This window comes from Lepeophtheirus salmonis, chromosome 13 (genome assembly GCF_016086655.4).
Source record: "Lepeophtheirus salmonis chromosome 13, UVic_Lsal_1.4, whole genome shotgun sequence".
NCBI classification, from domain to species: Eukaryota; Metazoa; Arthropoda; class Copepoda; order Siphonostomatoida; family Caligidae; genus Lepeophtheirus; species Lepeophtheirus salmonis.
The window spans coordinates 15532638-15546577 of record NC_052143.2 but is presented as its reverse complement, the minus strand read 5'-3'; the positions used below and the strand labels follow the sequence as shown (position 1 = coordinate 15546577).

The following is a 13940-nucleotide window of genomic DNA, read 5'->3' as shown; positions in this document are numbered from 1 at the left end:
TCTAATAGGCCTTGAAAGAAAAACAAAAATCGTGTATCTACATTCACATATATACATATTTTCACTTTTAAACATTAAAGGGGGAAGATATTGTTTCTTTAAATTGAAAAAATGACTCACAAAGAATTAGAATCAATTTGGATTTAAAAAATAATTAATTAGTTTTTGTTTTGTTCAAAGGGATTAATATAACTAATACGTTCCCTGGGAGGTCCATGTAAAATTACATACCCACAAAAAAAAAACCAATGAATGATTGATTTATGGGGAGAAACAAAAGTATTTGTATTCCTTTATCTTTTCAAATATGTTGATATAAAAAGAGTTTGTGCCACGATCCTTTAATATAAACAATTGAGACGGGACAACTTTTAATAGATAATTACGATTTGAAATTACTACGAAATATAATTTTGCTGTCTCCTGTATAAAGTATTCCTGAAAGTAATTATACTTCCGTGGTCCGTGATAGATATACACAGATATATTCATTATATGGCAAGTACTGGCCAATAATTATTGATACGCTTAACCTCCGGGCTCATCAGTCCATTGATAGACTTCGAGTCATCTACCCTGATACTCAATAAGAAGCGAACTTATAGCCTTCTCCACTGTGTGCGGACACTTTTACGAATTAACACTTTGCTGAACGTACACTTTGCAAAATGAGCATTTCCCCGAATTGATACTTAGTCGATTGACAACTTTTGCTGGAAAATAATATTTGACAATAATTTATGCCACAATATTATGAATGTAATTATAATTTTTATTTTTGTTATACTAATTTTAAAAGGTGAAATGTTTAATTATTCAAATGATTAATTATTGAATAATTAATTTCCTTTATTATGCAAATGCTTCAACAGTTTGCTAGAACCGCAAATAAGTCTGTTTTAACCAAAATTATGGAAACTGTTCACTAAATAAACTATTTCCTAAGAGCTAAAATGTTCATAAAAGAGAAGGGGTCAATCAATCAATGATTGAGATTAAATCAACAATGCAAATGAATCAATTTTTTATATCAAGTGTGTGGATTTTATTTTTTGCATACATTGGCCACAATTTAGAAATAGAAAGAGAAACAAATAATGAAATAAAAATATGATCCGCTGATTTTAGAAAGCATCAATCTGCCCAAGATTTTTATCGTTGGTTTTATAAAGGTACTGGATATGGAGATAAATATCAAGTTTTGTATTGTAAATTTATATACTGTTACTTTGTTAGAAATTAATTTAAAATAAAAAACACTTTTATCGTTATTAACAAATTTACTATAATTGATTTAGCTCTAATATCAATAATGTATTTATAAAAATTTAAAGTTTATATGTCATCTTGGACAAATAATTAAATTAATGAGCGGTGATAAGAATAATCCTATTAATCTTAACATAACAGATTGAAAAAGGAAAAATATATGATATTAGTAATAAAATGGTATATTCCCTATCAATGTGCATTCAAATAAACTTCATTAAATGTGTAATAAATAAAATTAGTATCAATGATTACCATTCCAACAAAAATTTTATTAAAATAACAATAAAAAAACTAATTTGTTGGATCATAATAAGGAAACTCCTTATAAATGTTTGCGCATTTTGATTTCTATTAATTTAAGCTAACATTTGTCAATGAATTAAGGTACTGACAGGCATATAAAATGTAATGCTTATTGTCAATTACATCTATTTATGAAATGAGCCAATCATAAACAACAACTAAATTAAACACAGTTTTCCAAAAGGATAACTAACATCCTAATTTTTTATATTTACAAGAGCCCAAATATTATTTATTAAAAAAATCTTTTATTTCGAAAAGTTCATGTATTCATAAAAAACAGTGGCTTCATATTTTCAATTGAAAATTTATTATAATAATTTTGAAATAAAAAAAATAATGGAAATTCAAATCATTGTAATTTTAAAACTACAATCAAGTATAAAACTCAATCACAATGTAAACAATTATAAATTATTGAGAAAAAAAGGGTTTTCCATCAATTTAGAATCTGTACAAATTTTAGTCTGTTCCATCGATCATTTATGCAAAATTTTAAGGCCTGGTACTTTTGCTTTAAAATATATTGAGTTTATACATTTAGCTTAAACCATTTTACCTTAAGGTATTACCCCCTTAAAGACATTTTATCTCTATGATATATTAACTTAATATCTTTTTTTTATGGTAAAAATTGATGTTTTCTTTGTATTATGATTGCTTTTTGTTAATTTAATTATGGGATTATGCGCTTGTCTCATATTATAGATGTTTGTCAATCCATGAGTCTCATTTAAGATGAATAGTTTATCATGTATAATGATAATTGATAACAAAAAAGTGACAGGCACTTCTTCAATTAGATCCGTCGTAGTGTTTCTTTACTTTTATTTTTCAGTTTCTACTAATTTTATTACAAAGTTTGTCTCTGGGCTGAACAAATTATAGTTTTATAGTAATCGATATTTTGATACAATTAAACAGATCATCAATCTCCATCAAAAATATACAATAAAGACGCATATAACTAAGGCGAAATCATCCATGACGATATTATTTAATTTATTAGTACCAAAAGTATATTTGTAAAAAATATAAATATATCATTAGAAACAGGTTAAGTCAACATCTTAAAACAAGTTTAGTTTTGAGAAAAGTACATTAAAATTTATATATTTTTTTTTCTTATTACTATTTAGTCCATACAAATAATGTTCCGACACAAAGGTAAAAGGGTGTCACTCACATCCGTCAGTCCCGTTTCGTCCTTCTTCTCTAAAATACACATGACAACTAGTGTTGAGTTAGGCCTTATTTAGAATTGAAGACTGCAGTCCTATCAATTTCAGTCTCGGTCTTGTACAGTTCGGTACTTATAAAGTTTGGTTTTCAATGACGTCAATATATATATTTTTTTATCAGTTCTAGGACTGACAGTCCGTAGAACTTACTGTCTTAAGTATCGACTATCTAAGACTGGAAATGACCGAATAAATATGGACTAACTCAACACTATACACATGGCCAACATGATTATTAAGTTATTTACCAGTTTTAAATAAATCATTTTATAAACACAGAATACTGTTGGATCGGTCCATGTTCTGATTCCATTATCAGTCCCCCCTCCCCCCAATTCATTATTTCTTATTTGACACTCCGATCTTTTTTACCATTTAACGGTGTTAAGGACCGATAACCCCGTCCTTCAGTATACGATCCTAAACATCTTTATAGCTATTCCATACTCATAGATGGAGATTGAATAATATAAGAATAAAAAATAATTAATGATAGCTAGAACGTATAATTAAAAATTCTAGTCTCTCATCTCCTTTTTTAAACTTGAGTTCTATTGTCTCTTAAACATCTGAAAGGAAATAATTAGTAACTACGTCATTTCAGCTATTGTAGTTACAAAAGAACGACGAGAACCCGTCCTAGGAACAGATATTTTATACTATTTTATAATATTAGTACTGCATGCTTCTTTTTCTTTTTTTAAAACGATCCAACATTAACACATACGTAAGTTTTGATAAACCTCGAAATTACTTTATAGACCAGACGGAACATAACTAAGTCTAATCCATGAAGCATAAAAGATCCTCTGCACTTCGGATATGAGGCCCTCAATCGTTCATGACTCCACGTATCTTAGGGATATACCCATGAGCCAAATTGAGCAGGAAATATTGTATTGGTGAAATAGTTCCGTACTGTGTCCTGAAATTTTAAATTCAAATTATATTATGGTAGGGTGAATAATATTTTATCTTACACTAACAAAGATAGAGAAATAAAAAACACTCCAATCTTTTTCAAAATGTACCCTACCCCATGATGGGATTTTTTATATAAACATATAATTAAAGAACAACAAAAAATACCACATGAATGACCAGGCTCAATGTATGTATGTATAAATGTATTGTCCACCGATTCATTAACATGAACAAAACCTATGGCGTAGGGTGAGAGACCCCCTGCAGTTCATGGTTCGTATTTCCTTTTACTCATGACTCTTCATACCCCCTTTGATTCATTCCTATGAGTAAGGTGAAATAAATAAGGTAAAAATTCGTTACACGATTTTTTTTAAATTTTATATTTGCGTCATAGTTGATTATGAGGACCATTCATTGAAAATGAGGGGCATTTATTAAGAAGTAAATATCATCGATTTAAAATAGTACATATATGGTTTTTATTATATTGTAAAAAAAGTGTTTGTGGAAAAAGTGAAAATACGTTTATAATTACACGAAATTGTAGAAGGTTCTTTTTTTCGTGAGGAAAAAAATACTCAAACAAAAAAGTTATTTTATCTTATTAGAAACTCTATCTGTGACTATATTTTATAAATACATTTGTACATATATGGTATCTAAGTATTAACATACTTGACAAAACTTGAATAAATGGTTGTGAATAGTATAATACATTTTGCAATAATATAAGGTCCCTTTTTAAAATAAGTGGCAATCATACTGTAGAAGTAGTTGCGGGGTGCAAGTACTTTCATTCTAGAGGCAAAATCTATAGGTTTTTTTTTGTTTGTTTTTTTTTTGGAAATTAGACGCTATTTATCAAATTCTGTAGTGAAGAAGGAGTGATTGCCATTGAACATAAATATTAGAATAAACGATTGGACAGATTGATGTATCAAATAAACTAATTAATATTTAGCTCCTGAGTTTTTATTCTCGCAATAAGGTATGAAAGGTAGTTTATTGTTTCTGTTTCTATTATACATAAAATATTTTTTAATTCATTTTGATAATTTAAAATTAGCAAAAAAATTGTAACACGAATAACTCTACTTGTAAAAAAATAAAATTGAAGCTATCCGATATAATGTCCTTCAAGTATTCAAAATTAGTCAATTTGCTTAATTAATACTTAAGAATTTTCATATTCTTTGATTTTATTTTGTATGAGTAAAGTAAAATAAATAAGTTAAAAAATATTTACATGATTTTTTTGTTAAATAATTTTTTTTTTTCGTGTCATATTTCATAATAGGATAATTCATTTATAATAATAGGCTATATATTAAGAAGTCAAAACCATCGACATAAAATGGTACAAATATTTACATTATATATCGTTCAAAAATCTGTGTAAAATCTAATTAAAAAAGTGTACTATTGTTATGAAACAAAAATAAAACTTTTCTGATTTATAAAATTTGGAAAAAGGAATTAATGTTGGGTCAACATGTCTAAGTTATATAATTATTAGTATAATTAACAGAAATTTGAATAAATGGTTGTGAATGGTAAAATAAATGCAGTACATTGGATTTATCTAGTACTTTTTTTTTATCATTTAAAGCCGAAAGGATGGAAATTTTTGATCAAATTTATTATAAAAAGGATATCAGAACTCAGAACTATAGATTGGAAGTTTAATATATTGTGTTTTCCATTAATAGGTTATTTAAAAAAAAAATTATACAAAAAAGAATAAAATCGATTATAAAATTTTATAGAATACCTATATTTATACTGAATAAGCCTGGAAACACCTTTTGAACTGAGTTTTGATAGGGGTAAAGAGTTTCAATCAATTTTGAGAAGACATTCCTTTTCTTACTGAAAAGGAATGTCTTCTGTACACACCAAACCCAAGAACTTTTTACGTCACTACATTTTATAACAAAGTGCAGGAGAGCTCAAAACTGCAATTGAAGTTATGTTCGACACAGAGTAGATCTTCTACACAAATCACAATTCATAGTATAGTATGGTAAAGAATCAGCTATACTTGTAAACAAAAAAGGGGCACGACAATGGGATAATGTTACTCATATTAATGAAAAAGTGTTGTAGTTATGTTTATAAAATAAAAAATAATTAAAAATGTCAAATTTATTTTATTTTTGTCAGTGTAGAAATACCACAACTAAGTTATAGATATTTTGGATATCAAAGTTCATAACTTATTTACCTATGTTGGTAGATAATCAATAAATTAAAGGAATATTCATTCATTCATGAGAGGCAAAATATGAATAATCAAAAAGTAATTTAATTTGCCAACCTTAAACGTATATCGTTTTGTGTAATACGTTTTTCTATGAATAATTATATTAATACAAATTTCTTATACAAACAAATATTATTTTTGCTAATAAAAATTAATGTATATTTTTTTAGTAAAAAAGGAAAAAAGGTTCTCATAATAAAAGGCAAACATTTAACAAATAATAATAAAAATCCGTTAGAGTTGCCTTTGAAGAAATGATTAAACATTTATAATAAAAAAACGTGTCTTAACATAATATTTAGATTAATTTATCAAAGATTGCTCAAACATATATTTAATATATATATATAATGCTATCACATATTGCGTCCGTTCCTTTGAGCAACCTTAATTTTTAGAGAGTGTCATCTTAGCAATATTTATTTAAGCAATATTTTATTTGATACAAGATGAAAGACGTATATACCCTGTTACTGTTTTTCAAGTATACATACTTTGTTTTATGAATTATTTATCTTTTACAATTATTGTTCATTATAATATTTTATACGGAACATATTTCTTTATACAATATTTAAATAAAAAAAAACATTTTCTTTTTGATATTAAAGTTAAAATAACTTAATTTTTGGAAACATTTGTACACGCATCATATTTGTTACTCCGTATAAAAAAACAGACATATTAAATAAATTTAAACATGTAATTATTTCATCGAAATCAATACAAGCTATGACAAAATGTGCAACAACCTTTCCACTGTTATTTTATTCATACTTTCATCCACATTACACAAATTTAAGTTGCAATATGAAACAATTTGAGGTTTGTTCTTTTTAATAGAAAAAAAAATTACGTGAAAAAAAAATCTAAGAAAAGCAATTATTTTTTTTTTTTTCTACATAAACTTTGATTATTTTCCCAAAAAAAATAAAGTTTTTGTAGAATAAATACAAAGATTTTCATTTTCCTTGTAAATTAAAGTACTTTATTTATTTTCTTTGAATCAATATTTTGTCACACTACAGCGTATCAAATTAGATTGATAAATACCTTTATAAAATACATGTATCCAATGATTTGAAGAAAACAAAAATCGTGTATTATAAATATAAATTTTATATGGGGAAAAAAAGAACATTATTCAAGTGAGTACAATAAGAATTGCTTTTTTTTTTTAATTTCAATTTTTTTTAGAAAGTGAATTATGTGATGAGTGTCAAAATATTACTTTTTTTCACTAATATAATAGTGACGAAGGTGTTTTTTTAAGGAAAATAAACCGTATTATTTCTCTTTTAAAAATGGTATTTTAGAGTAGAATAAACAATGGTTTTGCACAGTGGACTTCTAACTCCATGAGTATTACTTCACATATATATTTAACATTTATGGATCCCTTGCGTCATAAACTACATTGTTTTTTGTATAGTATTCATGACAATACGTATTAAAAAAATGAATGTCCATTTTTGACAAAAAAAAAAAAAATTTTTAAAAGCTTCAAAAAGAGAATATTTTTTATTCTCCAAATAAATTTATTGCAATAACTTCAATGTATATCCTTGATAGGGGATAAATATTTTAAATACCTGCGTGTACATAAATGTAAATAAATTGTTCAACTCCTACTACTTCTACGGAGTGGGTCTCCCTCTATAAATTTCCAATAAATTTATGGCCGACATCCCTTACAAACATAAAATATATGACATTTTTCTGAAAACGTTATTTTTTTCCCTGCCTTTAAATAAAGACTTCACGCATTTACATTATTAATTTTCCCGCGTGTCTTGTTTAGGAAATCATATCTATCTATCTCTTTATGTGCATATGCCCATAACTTGGTAAGTGGTGTGTGTGTGTCTTTAACTTGATTGGATCTTGAGTTAAGATAAGAATTTCATCTCCTTTACACATGAAGTTACATCTCTGTTTTTTCTCTTCGTATTCTTAGTCAACATAAATTAAATGTAAAAATGAAAGTCTAACTACGATTCATTTTGAAGGAAAATATATGAAATTATAAAAAAACTTTGTCATGACCCGATGAACTTCGTGTTTTCATACATTATGATCATGTTGCAGCAACGTATTTTGAGTGGGTTGCTCATTAAATGGTGACATTTGTTTTTGAAAGTAAAGTAACCATTTTCGTCAAATCTGGATATGGGAAAATACTGTTTTTCATATGAAAAATTGACTATATCTGAATTGGAATAATTCCAAAGTATGTAAAAAACCCCAATTTTTGGATACTTTTAAAAAACTAACTTTAAAGCTCCCAATTCCGAGTCAATCGATAATTCATCATCGATAATTTTTATTTTATCTCTCGGCGAATGTACTTTTCGGGGGCACTAGTCTTGTGTGAGTCCTTATTTATTAATGAATGCTGCAGTTCTGTCCAGTTCATTATCGGTCGAGTACAGTTCATTTCTGCATACCAGTACTAAAAATAACACAGTTTGGACCTTGATGACGTCACTCAACTTAACTTATTCTCTCCTTAATCAGTTCTTGCCCCCACTGTCCGAAAGGCCGACAGTCTTAGGGACCAGTCTAAAGTACTCATAAGAACGGTACTGAGATGGTATTGGACCGAATAATAAATAAGAACTGACGCAACACTAAGCATATATATCTATTGATTGAAAAGCAATGTGGAATGAATTTAAAAAGGAACATACAAAACAAAAAGGTTACCGGTAGCTTACGGAAAAAAAATTGAGCCCCCCTACAAAAAAAGATATTGATGATATTGTCTAGACTATAAGCGTATTTTTATTGATTTGAGATTTCACCATAGTCTATAATAAATCTATTAACAACAGAACTTCTCTAGTGGTATTTTTTAAAGCTTTTAAAACTCAGTGGATAATTGTTTTTTCAAAACAAATTTATGAAAATGTAGTTTTTTAAATATTTATTAAAACATTTTCGATTTGATTTTGTGATTTTTTTAAATCCAAAAATCATGAAATGGTGTGATTACATTTCCATCGAAATATCAACTCCTATTTTGACATTTTTTTTAATATAAATGATCCATTTACGCCTTTTATGATACGAAAGAAAGATTTGAAATTTTAATACTCGCAATTGACTTGACTTGAGACGTACATGGATAAACTGAATCATTTGAAACACATTATAAGAATATATCAATTAACCGACATGCATGTTAAAGAAACAATACATGTGATTGAAGATTATGACTTGTAAGCATACGGATTACTTGATCCCATGGATGATATCCATACATCAATAATAAAAGGTTATTAATTAATCATTACACATTTAAATATGTACGTATAACTATCGATTTTAATTGCATCATTTGAACTAATTTTGAAGGAGTTGTCACTGTAAAAAGTGGTCGAATAAGGTTATAGTAATGAGTCCATTGCCACTCCAACAATATTATAATGAAATGATAAATTGAACCTCAAATGACATTATTTACCTCCCACATGTTATATATATAACTTTCTTTTTCTCAAAAGACAATAAAAAAACTTATTTAAGTCAGAACAGTTTTTGTTTTGTTTTATAATGATAGTACAAATTGAAAGGATAGTTTTAAATAGTTTTGAAATATAGTTGACGTCCCTTATTATTCATACATTGAATAAACCAAATTTCAGTATTTATTCATTTCTTTATTTCTTTTGAAATTGTTTTTGATATTTGAAAGTGATAATTCACTTTTAAAAAAGATGCCAAGTTTAATTTGCAACATGTTTCAGTTCATAGTAGTTGATGATTAGTCATAGACAATTTCTCAAAGGTCTTAAAAGTGTTGGTTTTTCCGAAATTAATCCGGTTTCAACAACTTGATTTAAACAAACCTTACCAATTTAGAGTTATTGCATAACACCAATTTGATTGCACTCATGTTAGCTCAATAGCAATATTATTTGTGAATTTATTTGCCTTAAAAAAAATTGATTTATTTCAAATTATGTAAAATAATTTTTGTATTTTAATAAATTTGAGAGAATTACAGATCTTTTTAAATTCTTCTATTAAAAACTTCGAAAATAAATACTGCCAAAAATGGTTTGACTAAATATTTAATCTGATTTCAACTAATTTACGAAGACAAACGCATGTTCCTTATTACTCCGATACATGATAGCAACCGACTATATTTCCATAAAAACTTTAGTATCTCACCTGTAGAATAAAATCATGCCTAACCCGGCACTACTTCTACAACCTGATTGTTATGCATAATAAAAAATGAATTTATGTTGCCACTTTCGGTAAGTGCATATATACTTCAAAGTAAATAAGGTAAGGAAATATAATTTCAGTTCAGATATATTTACATAATAGATGAGGTGCTAATTTATGGTCATGGAAATAGAAGTAGAAACTCAATGTGACAGTGCAATATATACTTAGTATAAATGAAGTGTTAATTTAGACTCGCGTGACTACAAATATTATTAATTATACCATTTTAAAAAGTGATTGGTGTCAACACATAATACAAGTCACTTTTGAAATAAATTAAGGGAAGACTGGACTAGTTTCAATATTAATTTATTTTCTTCGCAAATGAAAAAAGCAAAGACAACGGGTAAATGGATATTATAATTCAAAACAGATATCCATTTAATTTTGGTTTAAGATCTGAATCCTATAATTACAATCCAAAAATTACTCGAATATGTACGACTAATGATCCAAATTGACTCGGATCCGAGAAAATGTGAATCCATCCCATTTCTATATATAGCTACTACTTAGATAGTGAAATGATTTATAACTATTTTCTTCCCAAAAATTATTTAATTATATATATTGAAGTGAACTCTTTTTTATCATATGAAACAAAAAATACACATCGTAAAATTCTAAGAATTATTCTTGCTGCATGTTAGTCTGCATCTTTTAATATTTATTCAATATTCAAGCACCGACCGTTCAACTGTCGTTCACTCAATTCTTATGTTATGTTTAAAAATCCTTTTTCTCATTCTAGCTACTTTTTTTTCTCTCTATACCTGATAAAGACCTTTTAAAAAAGTGTTAAAAGATACATACTGACATGCATCAAGATAATTGTTAGAATTTTACGCTTTTTAATTTTTGTTTCATATGAAGTAGTTGTCTGTTAGTCAAAAAATTAGTTTTTAAAAATGCTATTTTAAAGCAGCCATGGCGTTTAACGCCACAACAAGAGTTAGCCAACACGTCTCTGGAACTTTAAGAATCAACATAGAATCATACATTCCCATTTAATATATACAGCGTTGGTCAGCAAATCACGGCTAAAAAAACCAAGTTTATTGCCTCGTAGAGGCTGCAGGGGGGAAGGGATAAAAAATCTTTTTTTAATGCAAATAAATATTTACATATTAAACTCTAATTTTTCAAAATGTACAACTTCTGCCTCAACCAGGGTATCATTTCTGTCCCTGAAAGCACTGTAAACCTTTTAAGATAGGTGTCAGGAATGGCAGCCTAATACTCCTCAACAGCAGCTTGAAGGCTGTTGACAAACGAGTTAGATTGATACAGGCTCTATTTTCTACATAGCTCCAGATTCCATAGTCTAGGAAAACATAATCAGGGGATGATGGATGCCAAAAGTTGGATGGCCAATTAATGACATGTTTTCCTCCTATCTAGTCTGCTGATTTTGGCGAATTCAGTAAGTATTGGACGTTTCCTTCTGAAATATGAGGGCATCCCAAGGTCCCCCACTACCCTGCACACTATGGCATACGAGACACTTAACTCATCTCAAAGTGTTTGCATTGACCTTAATGGATTGTCCTTGATGGTGTTCTCAAATTGATACAACAACGCATCAGTCCTTAGTTTATTCTGCCCTCCACTTTCCGCTTGTTTTCTAAACACTGTCCCTCCTTCATCTTCTTCTGCAACTTATAAATAAGTCTATTTCCACTAGGGACAATCTCATAAATGTTGGGTACTGGTGGTATTCCGGAGTTGAGCAAGTTAGCAACTCCTCGTCTTTTTGTTTCCATTTCAAATTTTTTTTAGGTGTCTAATTTGAACAAGACAAATATCATTTGAAAGCTTAACTTCAGAATTTTAAAACCTCTGTTCTACAAGGCTTAGAAACTTCACTTTTTTTTGTCGTAAATTAAGATTATAGATATTTCTAAAATTTACTGATGCACGCTAGAGATTGAATATTATTTGGCAATTTTTGTAAAGGAAAAAAAAAATATATTGAATGAATATTGAATTATTTTTTCTCAAGTTTTTAAAAGAGAGGTGCAAAGATGTTTTTTAGCGTTTTCCTTTCCACTGCATTTTTCCATGCCAAAAAAAGGCAGAAAGGAATTATATATACTTGTTTTAATATTTATGGGTGGGTATACATATGAATAGAGATACAGAGAGATCTGCAGTTACATGTAAATCTAATAAGCACATACACATATTACAACATAACATACACATAAAGTTGTTTAAGTGTACACAAATCAAAAGTATATTTTTTTTTTATCATATAGAGATGTATATTAGAGCGGTTTGATTTTCAACTTTTTCAAATTTTGATTACGGCTACGGTGAAACAGTTGTCCCATGGTATGAAAATTGCATATGCAAAACTGCATTTCCTACGAGATAATCTTTAGGTTGCATATCTCGCTCAAACTATGAAAAAACCAAAAACTCTTTCATTATGGATTGTAGACTAAAAAATACAAGTTTAGTTAACTTACACTTATTTTGATAAATGTTTTTATTAACCAAAATAATGATAAATGCTTTTTTTTTATATTGTTATAGACAAAATATTTAATTTTTTTCTCCTTTTAAATTTTGAACTAGATGTGCTACCTAAAGATGACATTGTAGGAAAATGAAATTTTGAATAGCTTCTTCTCCTAATATATCACATCTTTTTCGAACTTACCATAATCAAAACTCGAAAAAAGTTGAAAAACAAACCACCCTAATGCATATATCATATATATAAATTATAATATGCCTAATGCAAGCATATTGTAAATAATACAAATATGTGTTCATCTATTTATGAATTTATGACTTGAAATATTTGCTCATTCACTACGAAACGATCTGCTGCACTAAAAGAGACAAACCATTCACTTATAACAGTTTTATTATTTTGGTCAAACAAAATATATATTTTGTCATTTTTTAATAATATAATTTTTTCTTATAGCTGTGCCAGATGCGCCTGGAAAACCCCTCGTCATGGCATTTACATCCCGCTCCGTCAATCTCAGTTGGGCACCACCTCTCAACAATCACAACAGTCTCATTTCCCATTACCGCATACAAATCCGTGAAGGTGAAGGAAAAGAATGGGACGACAATAAAATCATTGATACTCCAGATAATCGAACTGTTTTCCAAGTTCGGGGTTGCCTTCCTTTTACTACCTATAGTTTCCGTGTCATGGCCGTGAATGGAAAGGGAAAATCACACTTTAGTACTGCCTCATACTACATGCTCACTCTAAGGGAAGTTCCCAGCGGGAAGCCCAGTATTACATCAGCACATAATATGAGCTCCACTTCCATACAGCTCACATGGGTCTCTCCACCCCTTTCTACCATTCATGGGGAGTTTTTGGGCTACGTACTACGATATAAACCTCGAATGGCAGATGAAAGTAAAGCCAAAGAGATTCGACTCAAAGATTCATCTATAACAAAGCATACAATCACCAAACTCAAGGTTTTTACACAGTACTCAGTCTCTTTGCAAGTTGAGAACCCTGAAGGTCAAGGAAATGTCACAACTGTGATTGTTATGACAGATGAAGGAGGTAAGATTTGACATACTTTAAGATGAATTATTTGTTTCTTAATTTGATAGGGAATAGATTAAAAAGATGGATGGGTTTTGAAGAAACATTCACTATTTTTATTTGGCATTCCAACTTCTTTAATCAGATATAACATATGTTTTAT

At 28.3% G+C, this 13940-nt stretch overlaps 1 protein-coding gene across 2 annotated transcripts in view; it reads left to right on the top strand.

Moving 5' to 3' along the window:
- LOC121128022 (putative receptor-type tyrosine-protein phosphatase mosPTP-1) overlaps nucleotides 1–13940 on the top strand; it is a 124131-nt gene that overhangs the window by 84951 nt on the left and 25240 nt on the right. The window contains exons 1-2 of one of the 2 annotated variants that reach the window (XM_071892828.1): nucleotides 13068–13132; nucleotides 13187–13795. In XM_071892828.1, coding sequence (XP_071748929.1) covers nucleotides 13219–13795 — 577 coding nt within the window. In that variant the 5' untranslated portion in view covers nucleotides 13068–13132; nucleotides 13187–13218. Of the gene's footprint in view, nucleotides 1–13067; nucleotides 13133–13186; nucleotides 13796–13940 lie in introns of those variants that run through there. The other variant, XM_040723599.2, reaches the window with a different exon arrangement.